The sequence below is a fragment of the Penicillium paradoxum genome (genome assembly GCF_028828445.1).
Source record: "Penicillium paradoxum strain IBT 22861 chromosome Unknown utg000007l_segment0_segment0, whole genome shotgun sequence".
NCBI lineage: Eukaryota > Fungi > Ascomycota > Eurotiomycetes > Eurotiales > Aspergillaceae > Penicillium > Penicillium paradoxum.
The window spans coordinates 6,466,545-6,493,397 of NW_026643185.1; the positions used below are offsets into that span (position 1 = coordinate 6,466,545).

Genomic DNA, 26,853 nt, shown 5'->3' on the forward strand with positions numbered 1-26,853 from the left:
GAGACCTGGCGTAGTTGGGCGTTTGAAGATGTTGCGTGGATACAGGGATTCTTGGCGCGTGTGTACGGACGATTATGGCCCCCCGGCTCTGGTCTGCACTCTCCGCCTTATCCTCGCTGTTGTTGAATAGATACAACGACCGAATGTTCTTTTGGAGAGCGTTAATTTGTTCTATTTGCAGGGTACAATTACCCTTAAATTGATGCAATGTGGATTGCAGGCTTGGAGGTATGATTGAATTCACAACATGCCTTAGTTGTGGCCACGATCTAAGTCCCGTATGGCAACTGTCGTCTACTGTGTGTTTATGGCCACTCTGGGTATTTGTACAAGGTACCACAACATTGAGACTTCATCCCTCTTACCTGAGTATATATTCAATTGTATCATTTATGCATCTATTGGGTTTTTTTCCTGTTTTGAAATGTTGTTCTTTTGTATGATTTCAGTCTCTATGAAGAGCTAGATGTTACATGTGCGGAGTATCAAATACTCCAACCCGGCGACCAGCACCAGGTTGATTTAAGAATAAAGACAGACTAAAAATATACGAGATAGGAGTCCAGACCAAAGAGCCTCCTATCAGAACGGCGCGCCATCCATGTCAGCCTGAATCATATTCTTCAGATAACTGAGCTCATCCATCAGCTCCTGCATGGTAGCATTCCCCTGAAACGAGGCATTGCTCCGACGAGAGCGAATGCGGTCAATGGAAGCCTCGCTCAGTTTCCGCTCTGCCCCTGGGAACGGGCCCCCAGCCTCGGAATCTCCGGGGAGCTGGGGGAGTATGATTGGGGAGCCATTGGGGCTGTGCGACAGAGCTAGAGCTTCCATGGACTCAAGGGCATCGAACAGGGCGGCGTGACGCTTCGGATTACTTTCCACTTCGTCCATATTCTCGATGCCCAAGCCGGAATAGTCGAGGCCAGGGGTGGATAGGGAGACAGTGAGTTGTGGGAGACCGGCACTCCAGGGAGGGAGTTCCTCGGAGGCTGAGTTGGGCGACGAGGGTTTAGAGTACACGATAAGGTGAGGAGTGTTCGGATCGGTATTGGTGGCGCCATCGCCGGACTGCGATAGGTCTGGTGTCACCCAGCTTTCATTGACCGAAGACTCGTCCTGGAGATAATTGAACGTTGAGGCCGACATTACCGATCCGTGCGGGTTGTAATCGGCTTCGGTATCAGTGCTCCACTCGGAGAATCGGCTGTGTTCGGGCATGAAATGGGAGTGGATGGAGTCTGTCGATGCTGTCATGCTGGAAAAGTGACTGCGTAGGATCTCAGCATCCATCGCCTTGTCTCTCTCATCGATAGCCCGCACTGCTTCGTCCATGACCGAAGATGGCGTGTTAGGGAGTGTAGGGAGTCTCTTCTCTTTAGTAAATCCGGCTGTAGGTGTAGGCAAATCGCCCGAACCTGCGATATCATTCAGGGCTTCGCTGATCGCACGAGTCTCGTCGAATGCCGCGCTCTTCCCGTTAGCTGCGTTGCGGGAAGGACTGGCTTTGCGAGGCTCAGGACGCGTTTGCACTGTAAGAAGCCGGCCCGGTGCTGTGTCGCCGGCGTTTGCTTTCATGGCGCGGCGGCTCTGAATAGTGGACGGAGGGCTAAGGTTGTCGGCAGAACCCGCAGATGACGGGATTGCAATTCCAGCATTGATCTGGATTCCGGGAATATTGCGTCGGCTCTCAACTGACTCATTTTGCTGTGTAGGCATATAAGGAGCATTTTCTGGTCGCGCTGGCGCGAAATTTCTTTCGGGCTCAGTGGGCTGCCGCAGAACAGCAAGCAGGGCGCGGGCTCTCGGGGGAGACATAGAACGCGAATCTTTCTTGTGACCCTTGCGGGTGGCACTGTGAGGCTGAGACACACTTCGGTAAATACCAGTCAATGGAGATTTGCCAGAAGGCTGCGCCGGACTCGGTTGCCGACGGCCCGACGCAGAGGTTTGAAGACGCGCTGGCTGAGGCTGGGGCGGTGGCTTCCGCGGATTCATATACTTGTCTTCTGGGTTCATGGTCCGAACATGATCGGAGGACTGGGAGCTGCCACTCGCCGAACGCCCATGTGCGCGACTGTCTGGTAGAATAATTGGAACATTTAACACATTCACAGGCTGCCCTGGAAGAAGAGGGCATCTTGTGGTTGTTGGCTCTGCCTCGTTATAATATTCTATATCATTATCAAGCAGATACTGATATTCCTGTTAGCCCTTTTCAATTGACAGATATGAGGAGCAGACTCACATAATACCAATAGGTACCACCCATCTTCAGACCTCCTGTTCGCCATTGGGTCTTGTCTGGTCCGTCGCCCATCATATCTGTGAAGGTATGACATCCTCTCCAGTGTCCAGATCCAACTCGTTTATCCCTTTCCATCACATATTGCTTGGAGAAATTATCCCATGATCCGAGCAGCTTGACCGACCGAACCTCTGGTTTGGTGATCCTAAATCGTGGTCAGCACATGAAGACATCAATTGCACTTGGGCATACTCACAGCAAGAAAGTCATAAGGGTGGTCGAGATCATCGCAAGGTAAGCCAGGAAGAAAATACGAAAAAAAGAGTGTAGGTCGCTAAGCAAAACAGGTGATAGCACAGGTTACGAAATAGACCAAAGAATGAAAATGCAAAACAATGCAAGGCAACAAAAAAAGAAAGAAGAAGAAAGGCTAAAAGACCGAATCCCAATAGAGTACACGCAAATGCAAATCAATCAAAGGACAGTAGTATATGGAGAGAAGGCAGAAAGGAGTCTCGAGGTGAAAGCACAAGCTCATATAACAAGCCCACGAGGCTCACAAGGACTCTTGGACCAGTCCAGGCACACAAAGCCACCTCCACAAAGGCGGTTCTATAATTGCAGTCGGGGATTGGAAACACCACGCTGTACAGAGTGTACAAGTACCTGTTTCAGGATCGAGTGACAGATCTAAGAATAAACGGCTCGTTTCAGGTATGTTCGGGCAACGCCGCAGACAACCACAATGCCATGGCCTGGACCTAAAGCCCGAAACCAGAAGACCAGATAGGCTGAAGCAGATGGCTCAGCAACCGCGACGCAATTTGCCAGGCGCTGTACAGGGCGACCAGGTTGGCCAATGGGGGAGCGGGAGGAGGAAGCGCCGACCACTCGGGTGGATGGTGTTCCTGCGTAGGGGGTTCCGGCGCTAAGAGAGCTGCAGGCCGGGATTGGGGTTGACACGGGAGAATTGTGATTCTATTGGGGGTGGAAGCCGTGGTGCAACGAAACCACGAAGCCTGAGAGGATAAGCAAGCGAGAAGGGGTTGAGAGGCAAATCCGTTTTTTTTTTTCTGACGGCGATCGGCGCGGGGGATGATGAATTTGGTGTCGATCACAAATGAGCGGTGATGAGGGGTGGAGCTGATTCAGAGGAGTTGATCAACCGGAAATCCGTGATCTATGAGGATTATAACAGTTTGAAGAGGAAGAAATGTGATCTCAGATTATTATCTCCACGGGGTGGCTTGCGATCCTCCGATCCTCCACCCCTCGTCGATCACGCAAGGCACCCTTACGGGAGGACTTACGGAGTAGATTCATTTGGATCTGGGTTACATGGAAGAGTAGGCTCATACAGATTGTAGAAATTCAAGGCCTCAGCTGAAACCAGGACAAGAATACACCTCACAACGTGGAGTTCGCCATATGCACGGAGTACTTGGACTATCCGAGCTCTAACTACCGAGCAGACGTGATTGGCGTGTGGGAGTTGAAATATCCTCATTGGCCAGTCTCTCGAACGACTGGAGATGAGAATGCACACTAACGCAGCTAATGAGGTCCGAGAATTCTCCACTCGGGCGCTACGTGAGATCATGGCGCCTGCAGACGACATGTCAGTTTGGTTTACTCCGAGTCAAAAGATGCGATAGGGAGAGAGAGAGACATTGAACCCTTAGTATCCTCAATTGTATTATTATTAAACCCCCGAACTTGACATGGGAATCACAAAACTGAAACCAAAACCACCTACATAAGGTAGTTACCTAGGTAGACAACCATCCAGCCTCCAAAGGACAATCAGACCCTGCGCCTATCCAACCTCTTATTCACAGCCCCAAGCACAGTCTTCAAAATCCCATCCCCTTCTAATCGATTACCAGCCCGGTTCTTCCAAGAAACTGTATCAACGATATCCCTCATATTCGTATCTTGACATCGCGCCCCAAGATGATCATCCAACCCCTCCAATTCCTGCCGTGCGCCCTCATCATTCCCAATCTGGAAAAATTGAATCCCAACCTGCCACGGCAGAGCATCACAGGTAGGCCCATCGAGCGTCTTCGCCGTCTTCATAAGAACCCCTTCCGCATCATCCGTGAACACCCCGTCGGTGATAGTGATGATATTAATCGGCTTGACGAAGGCGTCGGGTGGAGATACGCCACGTGCTAGCTTGGCCGCATGCATCGCTTGCACCCGCCGCACGTACGGGTCCAGAATATCATGCAGTCGGTGGCCGACTGCCGTTCCGCCTCGTGGCCGCACGGATGCGAAGATCTCGTTGACTCGTTGCGCTGTCGTGACATTGTGGTAGCCACCGCCGGTTGGTGGGCGCGGGCTGCGATTGGATGCGTAGTGTGACTGGTGATGAGAGATGGAACCTGGTCGGTGATTGAGGAAGTAGATGTCGATCCCATCGCTGTCGTACTGGGTGCAGATTGGCGCGATCGCGGCAATCGCTTCTTCTGCTTCCTTCCAGAGTCGGCCTTGCATGCTTGAGCTGTCGTCTACGAGGAAGATGGTGTCGAAGTCGCGGAGGAAGGAGTATTGGGAATCCGATTCAGGCTCTTCCGGTCCGCTGATTCTGATCTCTGGGATCCCCCTTTCGGAGTATGGGGGCGGGAGATCGGAGGAAGGCACTGTATGTGTATACGATGTGCTAGTGTTATTGGTACGACCTCGCCATGGGTTCGATGATCCGGTCCTGCCTGCTCTGCGCTCATTGCGCTCCTTGCGACGGTCGGATGAGAGGGAATGCCATATAGATGACTTTTCAGAAGTGCCCATGGCTGCAGATTGTTTATGATTGGAGACCAGTTGGCCCATGCCGAGGAAAAGCAAAGAAGCCATGGGATTGAGTGGGTGCTTAAATAGGTATAGATGGTATGCTCCGAACAAAGGGTTGGACTCAACGGGAAAAGATCTCTTTATATCTCGATGATTCATATCAGGCGCTATACGCTATGGCGTGGAACCTAACCACAAAGAATGCACAACATAGATACTTAGGGCAGAGGTTGGGTCAAGGCATACCTTTTGGGCAGTGTATTCTGAGCTGGGCACCACCGACACAGGGCCATAACATGAGGCTCGGAGAATTAGACTACCTAGGTAGACTACCTAGGTACAAACACACCATGCAATATCATGAGATCAACAAGGCAGATTCAGTTGACTGCAGCCCTATTGCAGCTACCGTCCGTATTCAAGAGGGCAATGTTGTGTCCAGCCTTGTAGGTACAAGCCACCCTATCAAAGCGCAGTGGAATACGCATGCTGTAGTCATCGGGCCTCAGTATGCCAAGGTTAGTTTATAAAAGCGCCAATCATAACACAATCCAATGTACAACTGTTGAACAAGTTCCCTTCGCAGTGTATCACTGGTGGCGGAGCACCCGACTCAGCCCCGCAGACAGAGGGCGCAGACGTATGCGGAAAACCAAATCGAAAGATCCCAGTGCTTTACGCCTGTTCTAGAATTTTGATTCACCCATGACTGCTCCCGTATTACAGGGGCTCTTGGTTCTTGGCTCTCTCTCTCTTTGTCGTTCAAAATCGTTCAAAACATTTCATGATTCATAATGATAACCAAAGCCTGTAGCACCCCAAGTCCAAATCCCACGCTATAACGCAAAAAGTACGCACTACTTACAAAACCGTTGACACAATTGAGGCGATGTAAAAGAAAGAAACTGTGGGAAGGGAAAAGACATGACAAATAACATATCAGTCATCTTAAACCCTCGAAGCAAATGTGCTTCCTTAATGGGCTGATTGGATCGGGTGCATCGGACATATAAATGAGAGGGTCTTCTTCCTCAGTCACAGAATGTAAGACTCCAGGGTCAGCTGCAACAATGTCTGCGACCGCCAGTGCCTGGTCAAGACCCATTGTGTTTCCAATCATTTCTAGGCACTTGATCACCCAACGGCGCAGCGCATGCCCCGGTTTCTCGACGATACCAGCTACAAACAGGGGCCAGAGGAGCACAAGACCCCCCATGTAGCTTTCGGGTGGTGGGAGGTTGCGCTCACTGTGTGCCTGATGGGCGTTGAAATGAAAGGGAACGGTGCGACAGATTTCCACGGCCAACCGCCGGATCGTTGATCGCAGCGTTCTGTATTGTAGGCGAAACTCGTCAGACAGTGAGGATAGAGAGGAACTATTGGAGAGTTTCCGGACGTGGGAGAGAATAATTTCGCTGACGACAATCCGAGCGCTCCGGTATTGGTTCCACGAATTGCAGACCCAAAGGGTGGGATACACGTGGTATTGATCGCCGTATGGGGAGATGCCGCAGAATCGCTGTCGAAAGACAGAGTCAAAAGGGGATGTCACATGGGTGGTATAGCTAAACTCGGGAGGAAGAGCTGCTAGCCAGGCAAGCAGATCGGCTTCAATGGCTGAGGCTGCTGATATGATTTCCCACTCGTTGTTCAAGGAGTCAGTGCGGATGTCTGCGCGAAGATTTGATAGTTTTCCAATGATCATGACGAGTCTATTCCCGTGCGCTTCCGCTGGGCAAAGAAACATGGCGACTTTCGTGCATTCCAGTAGTGACTTGGGTACTCGTGCGTCTCGTTGTAAGCAACTGATGACCTACTAAGGTGTTAGCTTAAGGTCGAAGAGTGGTAGAAAGCACTCACAATCTGATATCGAAGGTGTAAGAACAAACGAAGACCGGCATCATTCTTGAGTTGATCAGTCCCGCGGAGGTCAAGTAGGGCCGCCGCACCATTGATATGGTTGGTCCAACTGTCAATATGCTCTGGGGATCTTGATGTGACTACCTATAAATCCGAGTGTCAACAACCATCTGAGGGGTCGACTATGCAAAATGTCCTACTTCATATATGGCAAGCAGCACGACTGTACCCAAGGTCTGATTGGTCTTCGCTTCATTGATATCGGCTAAAGCGGAGTTAAGCAATCTTAAAGCGGATCCATACTCCCGATGGGCTACCTCCTTTAGCGACGGCAGCCCTCTGACTCGGGAAAGCATAGCCGTGGCAGTAGCCACCACGCTAGCCTGCATGGCTTTCTGGCTTGCAGGACCCCCGGTCTGCGACAAGAACTTGGAGACCATGTCGGTAGTCCAGAAAGTGCCGGGAATAGCATTGGATTGTAAGAAATAACAAATTGCTTCATGTTTGGCGGTATCAATCTCTTGCGACGGCTGGATCTCCAATGGGCACTGTCCAAGCTGTTGCATGAAATAGATATGGTGTGGATCGGAGCTGAAGGCAAAGTCCGGCTCCACCACGGTAGTAAGCCCAGGCCGCACAGGATTCCTTTCTTGGATTGCAGTGCGAGACGATCGATCTGCCCTTTGATCTGTTCTTTCGTTCCTATGTTTGGCAGCAGCCGCCTTTCGGACTACCGATTTGCTCTCGTCGCGAAACATTAGGGATAGTTGGTCCCGGTATCCAGGGCAGTCCCGCTTTGCCCTGTTGCATTGCGAACAGGCCGGTCGGACTTGGTCGCACCTGATTTTCCTGGACCTGCACTCGCCGCATCCTTTGCTTGGCTTACCGCAGTACACCATATCCTGTAGTCTTTGAAGAAGTATACCTTATGTAGGTAGTTTCCGTTGTAGGGACTAAGAATCCAAAACCGAAGAGGTCGGTCCTAACATATTGCTTGGATCGCGCTTGACCGCTTCGGGTATGCTTTGCGACCCGAAGCTTCAGCCGTCGATCTTACAGAAACGTGGGCTTTAGACTGTGGCCAAAGAAGAGACAGGATAGGTACATTTATATGGAGTACTCCTTACGGAGTACATATAAACGCAATCCGAAGATAACAAACTATAAGGTTATGCATCATGTGTGGGTACCCACCTCATATATATACATGTACCTATCGGCCCTAGTACAATCCTCAACTCAACAGAAAAACGAAAACTAGGTATATTGATGGATTTCAATCAATGCATACAGGCACTACGAACAAAACCGGGTTCTTCTTTTAAGAAGAGGCGCATGAAACACCTCATAAGATGAACAGATCTGAAAACTTGGGGCACGTGGCCTTACCTACATGTAGGGATTCCTGATCTTCCAGTTTATAACCAGTTTGGAAATGAAGATCGCTCAATCTCAAATGGTAATCTAGTAGTTAGCCATGTACGTATGTATGTAATGCATGCGGCTGATATTGAATCATTACCTACATGTAGAAGGTAGAGAGCCAGGTACACATACCTTCATATAAAGTGCACGTGGGTTGACCCCCGGAGCCTCCTCTGCCTCAATATCTCCGAGGTCAGCTTCGCTCCGCCTGGCCTCCCAAGGTTCCTGTTCCCATATAGGTGCATGGTAGCATAGTATGAAATCTAATACAAATATGCAGAAATCCTGGGACCCTCCCGAGGCCGATATGGCCACACTTCGTTCTCGATATCAGCCAGGATCGGCAGTGTCAGCGTGTGAAACAATGCTATTTGAACCTGTCTGCTAGCATAGAGATTGAAGCTCGAGATCGCCTATAGATATAATGCGGTTAACCGGCTATTACAACTCAGGTTAAATCCAAGTCCACTGCTGAATGAGTCTACTGGTACGACTTCATTGGAATTTCTCGCTAGTCTGTTGATGGAAAAATTTAGTATTAGATAGTCTTTTATTGTCATAAAGATCGATAGCAAGAATGCAGTCTTCCATAGCGCCCGATGTCTTGCAGATATTACTCAGCTCGCTTTGATCGAGATTCAGCCTCAACGTCTGCCTGACTCGCACGCTTCCTCTTCCCCCCAGATTGTCCGCTCGAGTCCGAATCTTGCTGCACGAAATTGCCAGTTCCATCATCATGCCACTCACTAAATTCCCACTGTATTGTAGTTGATTGGTCGTCGCTGACTCCCATGCCACGCCGAGAACGCATCAAACGACCTAACCGACTGCCTTCTACCATCTCCTCGAACCAGGGAATACCACCGGTTCTGTCATGCTGTAGACTTCTTGAGATATCAGAGAAACCACTCAAAGATGGCACAATGATTGAAGATGAAGCAGTCTCCGAGGCTGGTGCTAGAGCAGACGAGACCGAGACGTTCGCACCAGGAACTTCCTCATCGAGATCTTCAGGCAGTAAGTTCAGGTCATCCAGTATACGCTGGTCCTCCGAAAACAAGCTTCCAATCGCAATAGACATGAAGTTGGATTCTTCCAATGGTTCTTCTGTCCAGAACGTCAAGGGTGTACCACAGAAGCCACAAAACACACGCTTGGTCTGGGGTGCATGGCGAGGCGAGAAACTTCGGCGGATGGAAGCGTGTGATTCATCCGGGAAGAAGGACTGAGTGTGAGATTGATACCACTCGAGAGGCACCCGCAGCCATGCCGCAAGAGGCGTGCCATGAAATCGACCTAGGGTTTTATATCAGCCGGGAGATCGGCAAGCTTGGTTTATATTAACTCACGGTTGTCTCGGCCGCTGTCGAAGTACACTTCGGCATGGTCTGTCACATCATCCGGAATATTGATTTGATATGCAATTCGACCACAAGAACATGAGCCGCGGAGCGGCTCGAATGCCATGGTGGTACAAGAAGCTTTGCGGCTTTGATGACTTGGGCTAGATTGTTCTAGATCGATTATTATCGACCAGGCGGGCGTTTTGCCTGGCAGAAAAGCTAATTGAGGGGTCGACAGTCCTTGATGGGAAATCAAAGCAGAGAGCAAATTCCACGCGAGAATACAGTCCGAGAGAAAGAGAGAAAAAGCAAGGTGTGTTCAGTGGACCCTCTCTATGACGTTTAAGAGTTGCCAAGGCCCGAGTTCCCGGCCTCCAGTTTACTCCGCATTGGCCTTGCGCTTATCGGCTTCCTATCGTTTTCCCTTCTCTCCTCTTTGCATTCACTTCCTCCTTCGCATTGTCTCACTCTCGACCACGATCGCCTTCCTTGTCTATGTCTCACTCAGGCGCAGACCCAGAACAGCAGCGATAACAACATAATAATCCAAACGAACCCGCAACCCTCGAACCTTGTATACCCTCGGCGCATCTACCCCACGTCCTCAGTTCCCATCAAAATCCTCCAGTTATCAAGCGCCACGATGAATCCAGAAGATGATCATGACCGGTCCTCCTCGACGCCGAATGGCACCTCCAAGCAAGGATCTGCCCAGGACAAGCCTCGCCTGACCGATCAAGAAAAGAAGAGCAATCATATTGCCTCGGAACAAAAACGCCGTGCAGCTATTCGGGAAGGCTTCGATCGTTTGACAGAACTAGTCCCCGGTTTGGAGGGGCAGGGTCGGAGTGAGAGTATAGTTCTACAGAAGACCGTGGACTTCATCCACGTGAAGCTTCGAGAGCGCCATGAGCTCATCGCAGAGATCGAGAGCAAAGGTGGTCGCGTAGACGACTCCTTCCGCCCAACATGATCCTTTTGCCCTCGGCATTTCATTTATCTCTGGGCCGGAACCTTGCAACCTCCATGCGCCCATCGCTGGCCGATCTGGGGTGTCTGGGGTTGCAGGCATGTGCCGAGGTCCGCTTGATGAAATTCGGGCCACATGGGCCTATACCCCCACCACGAATCTCTTTACCTCGTCTATTCAATTCCTGTATTATGAACAAGATTTCGCACATGATCAACTGCACGGCTCCCTCGTTATGTATGTGGCAGATCTGAACTTCGCATAGGATATGATGCCAATCACACCCTGTGTCTTTAGTGGACTCGAGGGTTGTCAGTACGCTGCTACGCCTTCTGTAATTCTTGTCTTTACCCTTCGATTCATGTCTATTGTACATTGAAACTATTGTTTTTTGGTTTGTTTCTGCTTGTGGGTGTCAGAATGTATATGGTCATGGTTGTTGCTATGAAGCAATTGGAGCGCTTCCCCCTCTATTGGACGACTAGTTGGAAATTGACTTCCTTCAGCTCTCAATGAGCACCCACATCCACGGCTTTATTTCTCAGAAAAATCCATTCGGGGTTATTTGACTCCCCGGCAGCCGTACTTTGGTGGCATCACGTGTACGCGTTACGGAGAATAACTGCGACCATTGGACAACAGGGATATTTGTCTAGGACAATACTGGTAGTTCTACAAATCGGGAATCTTGAGCCTCTCTTGCTATGAATTGTAAACTAGGTAACCAAATGTATTTAGATCATATACAGGTACGTTACTATGTGCAATCCCAGAGAGTCAGGCAAAAGACAAAGGCGATATCCCAAAAAAAGACAGTCTCGTCGCCACAGTTGTATACATGGTACTCCGTACATACGGGTAGTTGCGAGCTTCGGCTTACCGCCCCATATCTGCCGGGGAAACCGGAGCCGCTCCAAATTAAAGCTCTACATACAACCCTGGATCTCGTAAACAGTCAAAATTCCCATTGCACGTTCATATATCCTCGCGATATCAATCAATTGCAGCAAACTCCATCAATCAGCGAGAAGCAACCGCGACATTATCCAAACCCCCGCATCAAATCGCAGGCCGCAACACCCCAAAACTGGGCAACTTACAAAACGCCAGACCCAAAAGTCAAACCACCCAAAATGACAGACTCCAAAGAAGCCCTCCTGGCTGAGATGGAAGACATTGACATCCTCGAATCCGACCCACCCCCAGCCTATGACAAACCAACCCCAAAGATCAATCGCGGACCCCTCCCACGTCCACCCCCCTCAACCTCCCCGTGCTCAACAGCCTCCGCAACCGCCGCGTAATCCTCGCCTCGCAATCCCCACGTCGCAAGCAAATAATCTCATCCTTGGGCCTCCCAAACCTGGAAATCATCCCGTCCAACGCCGCCGAAGACCTCCCCAAAAGCCTCGGCGCATTCGAGTACGTGTTGGCCACAGCAACGAAAAAAGCCCAAGCAGTCTACGAGCAAGAGATCAACAACGAGAGCAAGGAGGAGCCCGCACTCATTATCGCCGCGGACACGGTCGTTGTTGACCCGTCCTCCGGCGCGATCCTCGAAAACCCCGCTCCGAAGCACACCACCTGGCCATGCTGCGCTCGCTACGCGACGTGCGCAACCACAAGGTCTTCACGGCGCTTGTGGCTATGGCGCCGTTGGTTAGTGCGCGGGACCCGGGATATGCTATTGAGTCGGTGGTTGAGGAGACATCGGTGAAATTCGATGGGGAGGTTACGGATGAGTTGATTATGGCTTATGTGCGGACTCGTGAGGGCGCGGATAAGGCTGGTGGGTATGGGTTGCAGGGACTTGGGTCTATTCTCGTGGAGAAGATTGATGGCAGTTATGATAATGTTATTGGGTTGCCGCTTAAAGCGACGCTGAAGCTTATCGAGACTGTTATGCGGAAGGCGGATGATGACGAGGGATTGCTTAGTGATGGGGAGAGTGAGGATGAGGAGTGAGTGGCCGGTTGGAATGGCAATGGAGATTAGGGTTGTGGATATGGGGTGTTGTCTCTGTTAGCCTTGTCTATGATTTGTTTTGCATTTTCGTCCCTTGTTTGAGGTAAGATTCAATTTGAAAGGTTTCGTGATGAAGAGAGCATTCCAATTGGTAAGTATAAACATTTGATTCATGCTAAGCTAAGTTATTGCTAACAGACCATTGCATATTTGACATACTACCTACATATATTAGGTATGCTGTAAGATTCAAATCAAACCTTGGAGTCGACCACATGCAAGGGAATCGGAAGTCAAACACGAATGGAGACCTTTCAGCACCACGAAGCCTAAATATGGTGATTTAAGAGGCAACAGATGAGTAGTTGGTTGAATATTGGGGGATCAGAGAGCATGCTAGCGCATTTATAGTAGGCGGTATTCCACGCGGTGTGCAGGCTTTCGAGAACAGAACAGTCCCACGAGATAAGTGTGATACTTATACTTTTTCTATATTTTGTAGCTCAGAAACAACCGCGAGCAGTAGATAATCCAGCACCGATCAATGAATTCGGGCAGAGAAACAAAAGAGAGATAATCAACAACATATACAGAGGTGGAACGGAACGCCTGGATAGACCAGAACCAATCGGTAATAAAAAAAAGGAAATAGGAAGACAACATGTCTGAAAGAACAACGCCACTCTATGCCGTCCAGATGCGGCGCAGGGCCTCTGTCACACCGACATCGTTTGTCTCAAACTCGTAGAGACCAACGGCGGTGGTGAGGGTGAATGCGCGCAGGAGCCAGTTGCAGAAGGAGCGGAACTTGGGCACGCGGGAGGGAGGGAAGTAATCGACAATGGCGGCCCTGTTAGAAGAGATAGGTTAGATTGCAGTTTCGAGATTCAAGACCCGGGAAAGATCTAGGCTGGATGGCGGAACTGCGCGGAGGACTCTTACTGGAAACCGATGTGCGAGTGGGCAACAATCAGAGAGCACAGGATGGCGTCCATGACGGGGTTGAGGGATCCGGCGGCGAAGGGAGCGAAGGTGAGGGGAACCAGACCAACGCAGACCAGTCTAGAACGAATGTTAGTCGGTGATCCTTGAATTTTCCTCTGCGCATGGCGGTGGCGGGGCCATCGGAACAGGTTGTATAGGTCGGCATTGCAGAGCGCGAAAGGGGACACGAACCTCTCGAAAGACCAGTGGTAGCTGCCCTCAGAGGCGTGAGTCGGGGGAATGGGAGCAGCGTCGTTCACTGTGGGTGCAAGTTAATATCCAAGATGAAACGATGGTAGTATTCCCCATCGACTGGAGCCAATTATTGAGCGTTGCGAGCAATCAAGACTAGATATGTCCACATATTTCCGACGGTTTTAAACGCAATGGCATCGAGCAGCGAGGGAAGGATCGGGATAGGAAAGGCGCGGAAATCACATACTGGTTCCCTGGATAGTCTCTGTATTGCGAAAAGCGTGTTAGCAATTGGTCTTGAACGCCTCTCAATAGCTCTTTCCATTGGAAAGCCCTCTGCAGTCCTCATCGCATGGCTACTTACGAGGCAACGGGGGCAGGATCTGCTTCTTAGCAGAGGCGTGGAAAGCCACGATCTGCGACACGCCGACATTCTTCTGGAGGAAGGGCGCCCGGGGGGCGAGAGTCTGACGCAGCAGAGCTGAGCGTGCGAATGAAGCCATTGTGAGTGGAGAGTATGGTCGTGAAGAAGCAGAAACGCCGTTCGAACACAAGCGGATGAAGTTGGAGACCTCGGGAGTCCGCTTCGGTATGTCATCCATTTACGGGAAATATGATTGGCCGACAGCCGTCCGCCCAGCCGAAATTGGCCGATGCTCTGGCACGAAACATTTAGCACTGGAGTTACTTCTTCCTGTCTATACTTTGGAGTCGCTCCATACTTGTTACTATTGATTTCTGAATCATGCATATTTGGTATCTTATTGCAATATATCTCGGATGTGCTAATTGAGGAGACTGAGTTTCATCTCATCCCTATATGCTGTAAATTCCTAACCGAGGTATAGCAAAATACCTCGTTTCCAATCATTACGCCAGGCATGTCGTTATCTCATCAGTCTCATGAGGCATTTAGAACTTCAGGACAGCCTTGCCCATGTTCTTGCCGTAGAAGATGCCGACTAGGCCATCGGCAGCGTTATCGATGCCAACCGTCTCGTGGATGAGCACCTTGAACGAGCCCTCCTTGATCCACTTCTGCACACGCTCCTGGTGCTCCTTGGTGTAGACATCACCCATGCCCTTGTCACTGACGATGAAGCCGCGCATAGTGATTCGCTTGACGAGCACATTGTGGATGTTCTTGATGGGGTAAGGGGCAGTGTTGTACTGGGAGATCAGACCGCAGACAATAACACGGCCGAAGTCCTTCATGGCATCAAGAGCAGCCTCAAGTTGCTCGCCGCCAACGCTCTCATAGTAGATATCAATGCCTTCAGGAGCGAGACGGGCAAGCGCATCAGCGGGCTTCTCGGTCTTGTAGTTGAAGCCGCCGTCAAACCCAAGCGTCTTGGTGATAAACTCGAGCTTCTCATCCGATCCGACGGATCCGATGACCCGTAGGCCCTCATGCTTAGCGAGCTGGCCGACCAGTTGGCCGACAGCGCCGCTGGCAGCAGAGACAAAGATGGTCTCGCCCTTCTTGGGCTTACCAATCTCGTACAACGAGGAGTATGCGGTCAGACCAGGCATGCCCAAGGGACCGAGGAAGACACGAATGTCCTCAATTCCGAGGGGATTTTCGAGCTTACGGATGAAAACAAGCTGTTCCTCGGCGAGGGCAATGTACTCCTGAATTGCAACATGACCGATGATGAGGTCGCCTTCCTTGTAACTGGCGTTGTTGGAGCGCACGATCTTGCCGATGGTGGCGCTCTGAACGGGCTTATTGAGATCGAATGCGGGAGCGTATGACTTGACCTCCGCGGGGCGCATGCGTCCACGCATGTAGGGATCAAAACTAGTGTAGAGGGATTGCAAGACGACTCCATTGTTGGGAGCAGCAACATTGTTGTCGTAGGGGGCAGCCTCGACGACCAAGTGCTCCCCGGGGACGGGGTATCCCTGGGGGATTTTCTTGAAGGTGAGAGACTTGTTGGTAGACATTGCCAATGTGCGTGCTATGTGAGAGGGAAAAGAGAGATGTATGTGAGAATGTACCGAAGTATTACTCCTTCGAGGTGGGAGCTTTTTATATGACGCTGCAGCTCTTCATAGAAGCGGGGCTACCGAGGATCCTAGACCACTTTTTTTTTTTTTTTCTTTTATTCTATTCGTATCCATTTTTATTATAAAGCAGCCTGATGCGCCCCGGAGAAGCTTCTCGAGAAAGTTATGCCCAGAGCAGTGTATAGATCCCACTTTCTATGGATTCTACAAATTCAGTCGGCCATTTCTGCGCATAACTTGGAACAATATAATCAAGCTCCTCACTAAACTCAACGATACCTACATGTAGGCATGATGAGTCCATAAATGTGGCAACGGAACCGGTTAGTTAACCAGTGGGGATCGGATGAATTGAAAACCCCTCACCCCGACGGAGACCACCACTTTCGGAAAGAAGACCGTAAAGGTTCCTCCGCATGATGACAAGTGTTGAATGGTTGATTAATCTACAGAAGACTGCACCTGCCCAGGTGGGGAAGTTACGATTGTTAAGCACGGAGCTAGCTACCGTTTTGGGATGCGAGCGGGTATGCAGGGGCATAGATCTCGATTGGACTTGACGATCGACAAAGCATCTAAGTTCAGCACCAAATCATGCATTGTTGGACTTGTTGGACTTGGATATCATCTGGCATGAATTACGCATTAATTACATATATAGTTGCCGGAACATAGGCAGACAGGACTGTGCCGGTATTCTAAACCCCGAAAATAGGTACGCTTGGAAACCACGCTTGATCACATACGGTACCTCAATAAACTAGGACTTGCCAGCCACCGTGCCAACAGCCTTGTCAATGAAGTAATGCTTGCCCTTGATCATCTTGACCATGAAACTGAAAGGCACAAATCCAAAGATCTGACCCGTACCACCAGCTTCGCCAACAGGTACGATCATCATAATGCCCTCGCCCTGATTGTAGGTCTTGATGGCAGTACCACCCACAATAGCCGCTTTTAGATTGGCTGCCGCCACGTGCGCTTGCTCCGTGGCCTTGAAACTGAGACGCATCGAGTTATTGGTGATATCGCCGGCAGCAAAGATAGGCAAGATTGAACCGTCAGTCGACTGCACACGCATCTCGTTGTTCACAGTCACCCAGCCATCCTTATCCAGGAACTGGGGTGGGATGAAGCTGTTGTTGGGGGTCACGCCGGTAGTTGGGATATACAAGTCAGCCGAAAGTTTATCTCCGCTTTCCAGGGAGACGGTCCAGCTGGAAGAATCATCAGCTGGCGTCTCTACGCCAATGACTCGCTCCGAGGTCACAAGCTTGATCTTCTTATGCTCGAGCATCTTGCGAGCAGCGGAGCTAGCAGATCCCTTGAGCATTGGGAGCACGCGATCGGTCGCCGAGACAAGAGTGATAGAAACCTTGCCAGCATTTCCGCTCTCTTCCACTGCTTCGGCTAGTTCGCCAGCCAACTCAACACCGATGGGGCCTGCACCGCCAATCACGATCTCCTTCGCGCCAGCAATGTGTTCTTGGGCCGACTGGATCAGCTGCTTTATATCATTGTGGCCCGATGGCTTGAATGGGATAGAAGTGCCAGTGAGCGAGCCGGTAGAGGCAGATGTGGTGCTGCCCGATGCGATAACGAGATAGTCATATGATAAGGTCCTGGAATCTCCTTCGTTGGGAGTCACGGCAACCGACTTGGCGGCAGTATCGATGGCGGTTGCAACACCAGGAATAAACTCGAACGCATCGGGCCGGTACCCTACAAATGCACTCTTGATTGGAACCAAGTATTGTTCAGGGCGAAAGGCCTTGGGTTTGGTGAGGATGCGCGGGGCGGCGATATTCCAATAGAAACTGGTTGAAGGATTGATCAGCACAACCTTTGCATCTGGCACATCACGTAGCACAGAGTGGGCGATATGAAGGCCTGCAAATGAGCCTCCAATCACGACTATGTCGATAGGTGCCATGATATAGAGTCAGTGAGGGGGAAACAGGTGAGTTTCTTGTTTTGTTTGGGAAGGGACAGGACGTCTAATATATGGCAGATTCGATTTGTTCTCCGCAAATATGCAGGGTGAGCTGTAAGGCCTGATATAGCTGTTTTTCTTTTCCCCCTAACTATTCAGGGCTAGATCTAAAAAGAATAGTGCCCATTAGCAGAAATTTTATGCCTAAATGGATTTCTAATGCTGACTTATCCTAATATCGCCCGTGTGTGGCTTGCAAACGTATTCGTATTGATTATTGGGTATCATGGAACTGTACTGTTTGATGTGTTTGATGTGTTTGGCTGGTTTGATCCTCCTTGGTCCAGGCACCCCCCATGGGCTAAACCTTAAATAACGTACATAGCCTTACTCCGTATGTATGGGAGGATAACAAACTCGCAATTTGGGCAAAACATTCAGTGATCGGAGCAGCAGTGCCATCTTTTATTCGAAGAAATGGGTACCTAGGATACACTCATTGCCTGTTGCAAAGACATTCAAGAAGCGAAGTTCGGAATAAGACTACTTATGTATAACAAGATTGCCGTGTTTGCCATGTTTGCCACGCTCTCGCTGACTAACATTTCCCCTATCTCGGAAGTTGTCATATCGATAAGGGTCATGTGACCCGATAATTATTTTTGCGCTTCTCCTTGGAACGCCCCAATGGCGATTTACAGTTTTATCATCATCCCATTCACTTTTTCCATTGCCATTATCTCATAATGCTTGGTACAGTTCGCCGATTCGGCGTTTCCCATGCGCTGCGCGCTGCTGCGCCTCGCTCAGTCTCAGCACGATGGGTTCCTCAGCTTCCGAAATGGCAAGCTCCCTCGACCTTGTCATCTGTTGCCGCGACCAGATCGCTTCATTCCTCTTTCCCGCGTCTGTCTGCAGCTACTGCAGAGGCATTTGACAACCACAACGAGACTTCACAACCCGCAAGAATCACAGAATTTGCTGACTTGGCCTCAAATAATGTCATTGACAACACGATCATTAAGAACATCATCCAAGCTGACCGGATGAACTTGAAAACTATGACTGAGGTGCAGTCTCTTACTCTTAACGAGATTGTCAAGGGTGATGATATGTAAGTTCCATTGATCGTCCAAGTTTGGGTTGGCATTGATCGGTCTGCTAACCGGGAAACTTTTTTTCAGCCTCGCTCAGGCCAAAACAGGAACCGGAAAGACACTTGCTTTCCTTGTGCCTACTCTCCAAAATATTTTGAATGATCCTAGCGTCGACGTGTCCAAAGTTGGCCGTCGTCAAGCCAGAACTGGCCCTTCCGAAATCCGTGCTCTTATCATTTCCCCTACTCGTGAACTCGCAGAACAGATCGCCGTTGAGGCTAGAAAGGTGGCCTTTGGCACCGGCCTTATTGTACAGACTGCTGTTGGTGGTACACAAAAGCGTGCTGGTCTCGCTAAGATCCAGCGCGAGGGATGCCATCTGCTCATTGGCACTCCGGGACGTCTTAAGGATATCCTCTCGGACCCTTGGACTGGCGTTTCCGCCCCCAAGCTGAACACTCTCATTCTTGACGAGGCTGATCGTCTCTTGGACCAGGGTTTTGCTCCTGATGTTGAAGAGATCCAGGGCATGCTCCCCGACACTTCCAAGGTGGATCGCCAGACTCTCATGTTCTCAGCCACTGTTCCCAAAGAAGTCATGCAGATGGTTCGCAAGACCCTGAAGCCAAACTTCCAACACGTTAACACCGTGCGTGAAGATGAAGTCCCCACCCACCACCGTGTGCCTCAAAAGCTTGTCTACCTGAATGGTCTTGAAAACGGATTGCCTGCAGTCCTCGAGCTCGCCAAGAACTGGCAGGCCCGCCGTGACATTGGCGAAGAGCTGCGTCCTTTCAAGGCTATCGTCTACCTTAACTCTACTGCCGAGACCAAGATTTCCGCAGACGCTTTCAACGCCCTGTACAGCTCTTCTGAGTTCCGCCAGTCTTCTTTAGGCGCCATGAAAATGCTTGAGATCAATTCGCGTCTCTCTCAGCAGCTCCGCACTCGCAGCGCCGATAACTTCCGCAAGGCTCGCGAGGGCATTCTGTTCTCCTCCGATGTGACTGCCCGTGGTATGGATTTCCCCGATGTCACCCACGTCGTCCAGGTCGGTGTTCCTCGTGACCGCGAGACCTACATTCACCGTCTCGGTCGTACAGGTCGTGCCGGCAAGGAGGGTGAAGGCTGGATGTTTATCCACCGTGGCGAGCAAGATGTTTTCCGCAAGCGTCTTGGCCGTCTCCCCCTCAACCTTGACTCGCAGTCTCTCCCCACTGCCAATGTTGATATGACACAGCCTCAGTCTGACGCCTCACCAGAAGGCAAGACCATCAACCAGATTAAGGCTGCCCTGGCCGATTGTTCCCCCGTCACCAAGATCCAGTCATACATGGGCCAACTCGGTACCGCGACTGGAAACTTCAGCCGCAAGAGAGAGGCCATGTCGGCTCTGAACCAGATGTTCAGCGCTGGATACGGCATGCAGAACCCCCTGAGCTCAGCCCCAGACTGGTCCAGCAGATGGGTCTCGGCTCAATTGACGGAGTCAAGGTTGGTGATGGCCGCCCCAGACGCGAGAGCAGCTTCTCCCGCGGTGGGGACCGTGATGGTTTCTCCCGTGGCGGTGACCGTGGCGGCTTCTCCCGTGGTGGTGACCGTGGTGGATTCTCCCGCGGCGGTGATCGCGGTGATCGCGGTGATCGCGGTGGCTTTTCCCGTGGCGGCGACCGTGGTGGCTTCTCCCGTGGCCGCAATGACCGTGGTGACCGTGGTGACCGCGGTGGTTTCTCCCGTGGCAGTGATCGCAGCTCCGGCCGCGGCCGCTACAACGACCCCTCCTTCAACGAGGACTCCTTCCGGTTCTAGAGTCATCGATTTCAGGAGTTGAATCTGAGATTAACTCTCGCCAGCAACGCTGGTAATTGCAGTTTTTCTGGTGCATTGCAGCGCAAGGTCGCTCCATGACCAGATCAACCAAAAGTGAAAAGAAGAAGCAACCATTTTGGCATTGGGCGGCGTTCTCCCATCTCTTTTTATTGGACTGTCTTGTACTATACGCCCCTAGATTGGGTGCTCATGTGTTTCTAATTCCGACTTCTCTCCTCATTGTCTTATACTCTACTGGTTGTTTTGCGGGATTCTCTTTTCTGGATATGAAGTTCTGACCTGTTTACTTTTGATTTCATGTACAATATCTTCTCGTCTGCTGTTATCCAGAACGTCAAATATAATCCGACTTGACACACAACTTCTTACTGCATCAAAGATTGGGAATAACTGCCGCCTTTAACCCGATCCCCTTTCGAGAAATCTATATCGCTAAGGGATAAACAGGAACTCTCAGATCATACATCCCATGTATATCGCTAAGGGATAAGCAGGAACTCTCAGATCATACATCCCATGTATATCGCAGTATGAACGAAACAGTCACTTATGAGACAAAATAATAATAATAAACAAACAGAAACCAAAAAAATGCATTTAATCACGAGCAATCATGTGCTCTCTGGCAGGACCAGTACCGATCCATTTAACAGGAACACCACCAATCTCACGCTCAATGAACTCAATGTAAGCACGAGCATTAGGAGGCAAATCCTCATAACGCTGGACACCCATAGTGTTAGACTTCCAACCAGGCAGAGTAACATACTCAACCTCAATCTTCTCCACGACATTAGGATCCGCAGGGAAAGTACCGGTAGTGCGCTTTCCACAAGGCAACTTGTAAGCAACACCAACCTTGATCTCATCAAAGTCATCCAGGATATCCAACTTGGTCAAGTTCAGCGCAGTGTAGTGGTTAATCGCGTGCGAGTACCGGCACAGAACAAGATCCAACCAACCGCAGCGACGCTTACGGCCGGTGGTCACGCCAAACTCGCGACCAACCTGCTGCAGCTTCTCGCCGTCGGCATTCAGCTGCTCACTAGGGAAGGGTCCGGAGCCCACTCGAGTCGTGTAGGCCTTCACAACTCCGATGACGGACTTGATGCTAGTGGGGTTCAGGGCGAGGGCTTGCACGGCGCCGCCAAGACCGGTTGATGACGAGGTCACGTAGGGGTATGTGCCGTGATCGAGGTCGAGCATCAGGGCGTTGGCGCCTTCAACCAGTGTGTTGGGCGAGTTCTTGTGCTCCTGCAGGAACTCAAGCTGGTCGACAATGTGGGGCTTCAGGAGGTTGCGGTACTCCTGGAAAATATCATTAGTGGTGTGTTTGGAGCCGAGTCAGGGATTCTTAATCCCGATTCGACATGGGGCTGGTTTTTTTCTCCGGCATCAAAAGTTACATACCTTGAACCGAGCAATCTCCTCCTCTACATCGTATGCCAGATCTCCATAACGTGTGCGGTATGCGATATCCAGAGTGCGCAGCTTGCGCTCGAAGGTTGCCTCATCAAGAATCTCGCCGACGCGGACACCGCGGCGTGCGGCCTTGTCGCTGTAGCAAGGACCAATACCCTTGCCGGTGGTGCCGACCTTGCGGCCACCGAGACCCTTCTCCTCGAGACCATCGACGACAGAGTGGAGATCGAAGCAGACGTGTGCGCGGTCCGAGACGAAGATGCGCTGGGCGGCGCCCTTGAGGCCCTTGGCCTCAATGGCGGCCAGCTCCTTGAAGAAGCTGGGGACGTGGAAGACGGTACCGGCGCCGATCAGGTTGATACATTTGGGCGAAACCAGACCGGAGGGCAGGATGTGGAAGTCGTAAGTGACGTTCTCGTGGACGATGGTGTGGCCGGCATCTGGAAATTGAAAAAAAAAAGATCGTTTGGTCAGTTCACTACCTCCTCCAATGAACGGTGCCACGACTGCAGGGCTTCGGAGTAAAGGGATCGCAAGGCGAGTGCAACATACTGTGTCCACCAGCTGCACGGCAGCAGAGTGTCGCGTCCTGCGACAGCATATCTGTGATCTTCCCCTTTCCTATTCTTCGGTCAGCGTGTTCGACGTCTCTCGGTGCTGGTTCCTGTTACCTTCATCTCCCCATTGACTGCCTAGAACGATGGAAACCATGATTGCACGATTGACAATATGTTGGACACGAAAATCAGATATATTGATCCAAGATTGCGTTGGATGGTGGGGTTCGAGGGCAAAAGAGAATATGCCTGGAGCCGATAGCGGGGCCAAGATCAGGTTTGCCGGTGCGAGAGCTACTGGGCAATTTCAAGGAATGTAGACCAAGTCAATGCTGGCGGTTTTTTTCTGACAAAGACTCGAGCGTTAAATTGAGCTATTTCCCCAAGACTTGATCCCTTTTTACTGTGACTCAGAGCCATTTTTCCGCGAACTCCCGCTGTCACAGATCCGGCGGGGTGGCGGGGCTTGGTTGCAGCCTTGGAGCCTTGGTGCCGTGATGCCTGATTCATGGTGCCTCAGGCGGCCAGGGTTAGGGCAAGGGCATACAGTTGGGACTTTTCGGATAACAGATCAACAAGCAGTCAACTATTCCTAAGCTTGAGTCTCGATGATTGGGCCTCTGATACTTGGCTAGCTACTTGGGCTGATGGTCGAGGAATCAAATCTCCAAACGCCTCACAGGATTAGTCGATACTGCAAGTACAGAACGACCGAAACACCCAAACTTGCATAGACAAACAGCCTAAAGACAATGAAAAGAGACATCCAAATAGATTGGAATTGATTAAACTTGAACTAAATACACACGACAGTCCAATCCAGTACAGCAAACCAATAACCAGAGAAACACCGATGATAGAAACCCGATGAAACAGAGTCAGGCATATCTATGCAGATAAAAACTCCGGGTATTCACAACACCAAGCCGATTATGCATAAAAAGAAAAGGCCATGTTAGAAGACATCAATAGAAGGAAAGACGTGAACGATCAGAACGAAAACGGCTAGAAGGGAGGTAAGTGGTTGGGATGAGACCAGAAACACAGCGATCCAATAACTATTGGAGCTGGTTCTCTAGCTTCAGCGCTGGCTTCCATATCAGCATGGAATGGACCGAGGTAAATGGTGAAACCTAGACCACCTTTCCACCATCCCGAATCCAGTCCCTCAACGTGCCGAGCTCATGGATACAATCGCGATGCAGTTCACAGGCAACATCCCAATGCTTGCGCACCTGGATATCCTCCTCAATACCACGAAGATAGGCACTGAAGCCGCCCTTGTTTTTACCGGGGATGAGGGATTCCTCAATGTAATCATCAGCATCTTTATGGGCCTTAGCCTTGCCGTCGATATCATCATCGTCTACGCCATTCATTTTGAGACGGGTGGAGTCGCCGACGGCACTGATCCAGCCCGGTGCAAGACCGGTTTGGTTCGCCTCGTGGCGCGCGTTGAAGTGTGTAAGCATGCGGCCATTGAACACGTTCCATTCGTGCATGTATGCGCCCATTGCTGACACGTACCAGTTCCATTTCTCGCGGGGAAGAACGGGATGATTGGAGGTTGGGCTCGGGAAGAATGGTTCCGGGACCCGGGGTCGTTTGGGTGGGTTAGGGAGTTGGAGAAGGCGAGGGCGGATATCGTTCTTGGTGGCCTTTTGTTGCTTGGCCTGAGATTCGAAGGGGAGCGCAGTGTGGAAGTCTTCGAGATTCTCAATGCCTCCACTAGTCGTATTAGTGAACGGGGCAGTGTTGCGAATGTTATCGAAGTTGAACAATGGAGTACGGGAATCTGCATTGGACGCGCTTCTTTCTGTTGGTCGAGGAGGCTTGGGCTTCTTGACCGGTTGTGTACCCGGTACAGTCTGAGAAGCTAAATCAGGGTAGCTGCCACTGGCTGCTCCTACAACAGGGACCTTAGGTGGAAGATCGGGCGGAGTAGGAAGGTCTTCATCGAGATCCATCTCCTCAACATCAGGTGCCACTGGTTCAGGTCGAAGAGTATCCCCATTGAGGGTCTCTTTGATTTCATCGGCTTCAGTAGCAACACTTGGCTGCTGGGGAGCACTCCGCACTTTGACGCCTGCTTTGGGTTGTTTCTTGGGACTTCGAGACGACGCAGCGTTCGCCGCTTGTTTGGCCTTCTCGGCATCTGCTCCAGTCCACGAGAGATTTTGAAGCTTCTGGGCCCATGAATCCGCAGAGAATTTTGCTTGTGCAAAGGGGGTCGGTGATTGTTGTTGCTGCGAACCTTGATACAAAGGCGTAGAGCCGAAAGGATTCGGAAGTGGTGATCCAGTCGAGGATGTTTGTCCATTTCGATTGGCAGTACGACCCCGATTCTGCCCGGCAGGCGATCTTGGATTCGAGTCCTTGCTCGGTGAAGCAGAGCCCATGAAATCGAACTGGTTTATGTGATCCCGCCAGTCTTCCGCAGAGAACTTTTTGTGCAAGTCACTTGCTTTGTTACGTTCGAATGCCGCAGACTGGGGCCTTTGTGCACCGGGGGCTTTGTCGGAGCTGGATCCAAAATCTGTCAGAAAAAGGGAATTAAGTCGGGATAAGGTGTCTTGAACATACTTGACAGAATCAGTAGAGCCTGATGGATTTGGTTGCTGGTCCGATCGGTAAGAGCTCTTTGGGAAAGCAGCACTATCTGAGGTGTGTCCTTTAGGGGTGTCCTTGTCAGCATAGGCACATCGCATAAAAAGGAGCTCCCGGGGTATCGATCGGAATTTGAAACTACCATCTGGTTGTTCGACGGCTTGAATTTTCCTTCCGATCGGGACAGATTTGAAGACCTTACCATTTCCGGGGCTTGCTGTTCCTTGCTGGTGGAAGTCAGCAAACTTTTGATTCGGTCTGAGTCGACTCTTGGGGACAGCTTTCGGTTTGGGCATATCTCCCTCCGAGTCACTCGAGCTGGTGGAGTCATAGTTATTGGTGTCCCGTCTTGGCTTAGGACTCGCGCTACGATGCCTTGTAGATCGGCCAGAGGCAGGGCTGGCTGTACCCTTATGCGCGTGGGTGTGAGTCCCTGACGGGGTACGCATGGTTGCGGAACGACCCAACCCCGTGCTTGAGAAGACAGTTCGTTCACCTTTGCCTGTTTGGGCATAGGTTCTACTGGTTCGTTCGAAGTCCGCGGTGTATGAATGTCGTTGAGGCCGAGGCGGCTCCGGTGATGCTGGCTTCTTCGCAGTTGGCGGCGGAGCAGGGTTGAAATATTGGCTGGTCGGCCGTTCAGTCCGATTGCTGCTACTATAAGCAGAAGTGTTGCGGGCCATCGGTTCATCTCCTCCAGCGACCCCTGGTGCAAAACCGTGTTTCTTCTTGAAAGATTGGGCATTGGGCTGCGCACTTTGGCGGGTCTCAAATGCAGACTTCGGCCGCGTAGACTGCGCCGAAGCTCCAAAGGGATGACGCTGCGCTCCAGGACCTGGTGTACTACCCGTGGCCCGACCCGTTGAAGGATCGAAGCCCTGCCACCCAGCACTCTGGCCTCCTCTCATATTATTGAATCCACGGAAAGCATCAGCCCTCGTCTGTGACGTATCTGGTTGTTTCCATTGCTGCGGATCCGCACGCGCATGAGATGCGTATCGTTGAGCGCCAGCTGAGGGGCCATTCCGAGACCCATGTGCGTACTTATTTGCCGAGTAGGTTTCCGTAGGCTGAGGGGCACGGGTGGGGGTCTGTGTTTTGCGCTGGGTATTCGCCTTGGGCGGTCCGTAAACTTTACCATAGCCTGCGCGCAAACGATCCGTGTCATACTTCAATCGCTGTGAACAGTCGCTGAGAATTTCGTTGGCGGCTTGAATAGCCTGGAATTTGGCGATGAACTCGACCTCCCTTCCTGGGTTCCTATCGGGATGGTACTTCAGGGCTTTTCCCCTGGGTTAGGGTGACGTTCCCAACTTCTCACTCTATCACGTAGGAACTTCGAAGTCTCACCTAGTTTCCTGAATTGCTTCTTGATTTCCTCGGGCTCCGCGCTGGGCTGCAGCCCAAGGTCCGCATAGTAATCCTTGCGCACGTCTGCTTTCACCATGTTGTTCGTGAGTTTCCGGCGAACTTATGGAATTGTATTGCGACCAAATTGCATTATCGGTATTCACGCAGATATTCGGCGGTCCCTTGCATGTCCAGTCATAGAAGGTCGGTCCAAAAATATGGTCAGAGCACGTCGTACGAAGGCAGGGTGTTTCGAAAAAGACC

The 26,853-nt window shown here is 51.0% G+C and overlaps 13 protein-coding genes across 13 annotated transcripts; 4 read left to right on the forward strand and 9 right to left on the reverse strand.

The window, feature by feature from the left end:
* Window positions 1-582: 582 nt before the first annotated feature.
* N7457_009851 (uncharacterized protein) lies at window positions 583-2,536 on the reverse strand (the record flags this gene model as incomplete). Its single annotated transcript, XM_057180894.1, has 3 exons — window positions 583-2,196; window positions 2,249-2,453; window positions 2,505-2,536. 3 exons carry the CDS (start codon window positions 2,534-2,536, stop codon window positions 583-585), a joined length of 1,851 nt encoding a protein of 616 aa, XP_057029280.1.
* A 1,515-nt stretch (window positions 2,537-4,051) lies between these two features.
* On the reverse strand, window positions 4,052-5,104 carry N7457_009852 (uncharacterized protein; the record flags this gene model as incomplete). The annotated part of the gene is made up of 1 exon (XM_057180895.1): window positions 4,052-5,104. The coding sequence occupies one exon, from the start codon at window positions 5,102-5,104 to the stop codon at window positions 4,052-4,054; it is 1,053 nt and encodes a 350-aa protein (XP_057029281.1).
* Window positions 5,105-5,391: 287 nt separating this feature from the next.
* On the forward strand, window positions 5,392-5,571 carry N7457_009853 (uncharacterized protein; the record flags this gene model as incomplete). Its single annotated transcript, XM_057180896.1, has 1 exon — window positions 5,392-5,571. One exon carries the CDS (start codon window positions 5,392-5,394, stop codon window positions 5,569-5,571), a length of 180 nt encoding a protein of 59 aa, XP_057029282.1.
* A 413-nt stretch (window positions 5,572-5,984) lies between these two features.
* Window positions 5,985-7,800, reverse strand: N7457_009854 (Zn(II)2Cys6 transcription factor; the record flags this gene model as incomplete). The annotated part of the gene is made up of 3 exons (XM_057180897.1): window positions 5,985-6,854; window positions 6,902-7,045; window positions 7,102-7,800. 3 exons carry the CDS (start codon window positions 7,798-7,800, stop codon window positions 5,985-5,987), a joined length of 1,713 nt encoding a protein of 570 aa, XP_057029283.1.
* A 1,139-nt stretch (window positions 7,801-8,939) lies between these two features.
* N7457_009855 (uncharacterized protein) lies at window positions 8,940-9,793 on the reverse strand (the record flags this gene model as incomplete). Its single annotated transcript, XM_057180898.1, has 2 exons — window positions 8,940-9,622; window positions 9,676-9,793. 2 exons carry the CDS (start codon window positions 9,791-9,793, stop codon window positions 8,940-8,942), a joined length of 801 nt encoding a protein of 266 aa, XP_057029284.1.
* A 519-nt stretch (window positions 9,794-10,312) lies between these two features.
* On the forward strand, window positions 10,313-10,642 carry N7457_009856 (transcriptional regulator family: Helix-loop-helix; the record flags this gene model as incomplete). The annotated part of the gene is made up of 1 exon (XM_057180899.1): window positions 10,313-10,642. The coding sequence occupies one exon, from the start codon at window positions 10,313-10,315 to the stop codon at window positions 10,640-10,642; it is 330 nt and encodes a 109-aa protein (XP_057029285.1).
* Window positions 10,643-10,848: 206 nt separating this feature from the next.
* N7457_009857 (nucleotide diphosphatase) lies at window positions 10,849-12,604 on the forward strand (the record flags this gene model as incomplete). Its single annotated transcript, XM_057180900.1, has 4 exons — window positions 10,849-10,876; window positions 10,937-10,954; window positions 11,869-12,250; window positions 12,304-12,604. 4 exons carry the CDS (start codon window positions 10,849-10,851, stop codon window positions 12,602-12,604), a joined length of 729 nt encoding a protein of 242 aa, XP_057029286.1.
* A 684-nt stretch (window positions 12,605-13,288) lies between these two features.
* On the reverse strand, window positions 13,289-14,286 carry N7457_009858 (CybS family protein; the record flags this gene model as incomplete). Its single annotated transcript, XM_057180901.1, has 5 exons — window positions 13,289-13,454; window positions 13,547-13,666; window positions 13,781-13,847; window positions 14,031-14,048; window positions 14,148-14,286. 5 exons carry the CDS (start codon window positions 14,284-14,286, stop codon window positions 13,289-13,291), a joined length of 510 nt encoding a protein of 169 aa, XP_057029287.1.
* A 409-nt stretch (window positions 14,287-14,695) lies between these two features.
* N7457_009859 (MDR family NADP-dependent oxidoreductase) lies at window positions 14,696-15,730 on the reverse strand (the record flags this gene model as incomplete). Its single annotated transcript, XM_057180902.1, has 1 exon — window positions 14,696-15,730. The coding sequence occupies one exon, from the start codon at window positions 15,728-15,730 to the stop codon at window positions 14,696-14,698; it is 1,035 nt and encodes a 344-aa protein (XP_057029288.1).
* Window positions 15,731-16,553: 823 nt separating this feature from the next.
* N7457_009860 (NAD(P)/FAD-dependent oxidoreductase) lies at window positions 16,554-17,726 on the reverse strand (the record flags this gene model as incomplete). Its single annotated transcript, XM_057180903.1, has 1 exon — window positions 16,554-17,726. One exon carries the CDS (start codon window positions 17,724-17,726, stop codon window positions 16,554-16,556), a length of 1,173 nt encoding a protein of 390 aa, XP_057029289.1.
* A 746-nt stretch (window positions 17,727-18,472) lies between these two features.
* helA (putative DEAD box RNA helicase HelA) lies at window positions 18,473-20,632 on the forward strand (the record flags this gene model as incomplete). Its single annotated transcript, XM_057180904.1, has 3 exons — window positions 18,473-18,840; window positions 18,911-20,209; window positions 20,275-20,632. The coding sequence occupies 3 exons, from the start codon at window positions 18,473-18,475 to the stop codon at window positions 20,630-20,632; spliced, it is 2,025 nt and encodes a 674-aa protein (XP_057029290.1).
* Window positions 20,633-21,250: 618 nt separating this feature from the next.
* On the reverse strand, window positions 21,251-22,786 carry adB (adenylosuccinate synthase ADE12; the record flags this gene model as incomplete). The annotated part of the gene is made up of 4 exons (XM_057180905.1): window positions 21,251-21,961; window positions 22,064-22,515; window positions 22,628-22,696; window positions 22,747-22,786. 4 exons carry the CDS (start codon window positions 22,784-22,786, stop codon window positions 21,251-21,253), a joined length of 1,272 nt encoding a protein of 423 aa, XP_057029291.1.
* A 979-nt stretch (window positions 22,787-23,765) lies between these two features.
* Window positions 23,766-26,686, reverse strand: N7457_009863 (uncharacterized protein; the record flags this gene model as incomplete). Its single annotated transcript, XM_057180906.1, has 2 exons — window positions 23,766-26,521; window positions 26,590-26,686. 2 exons carry the CDS (start codon window positions 26,684-26,686, stop codon window positions 23,766-23,768), a joined length of 2,853 nt encoding a protein of 950 aa, XP_057029292.1.
* Window positions 26,687-26,853: the final 167 nt, after the last annotated feature.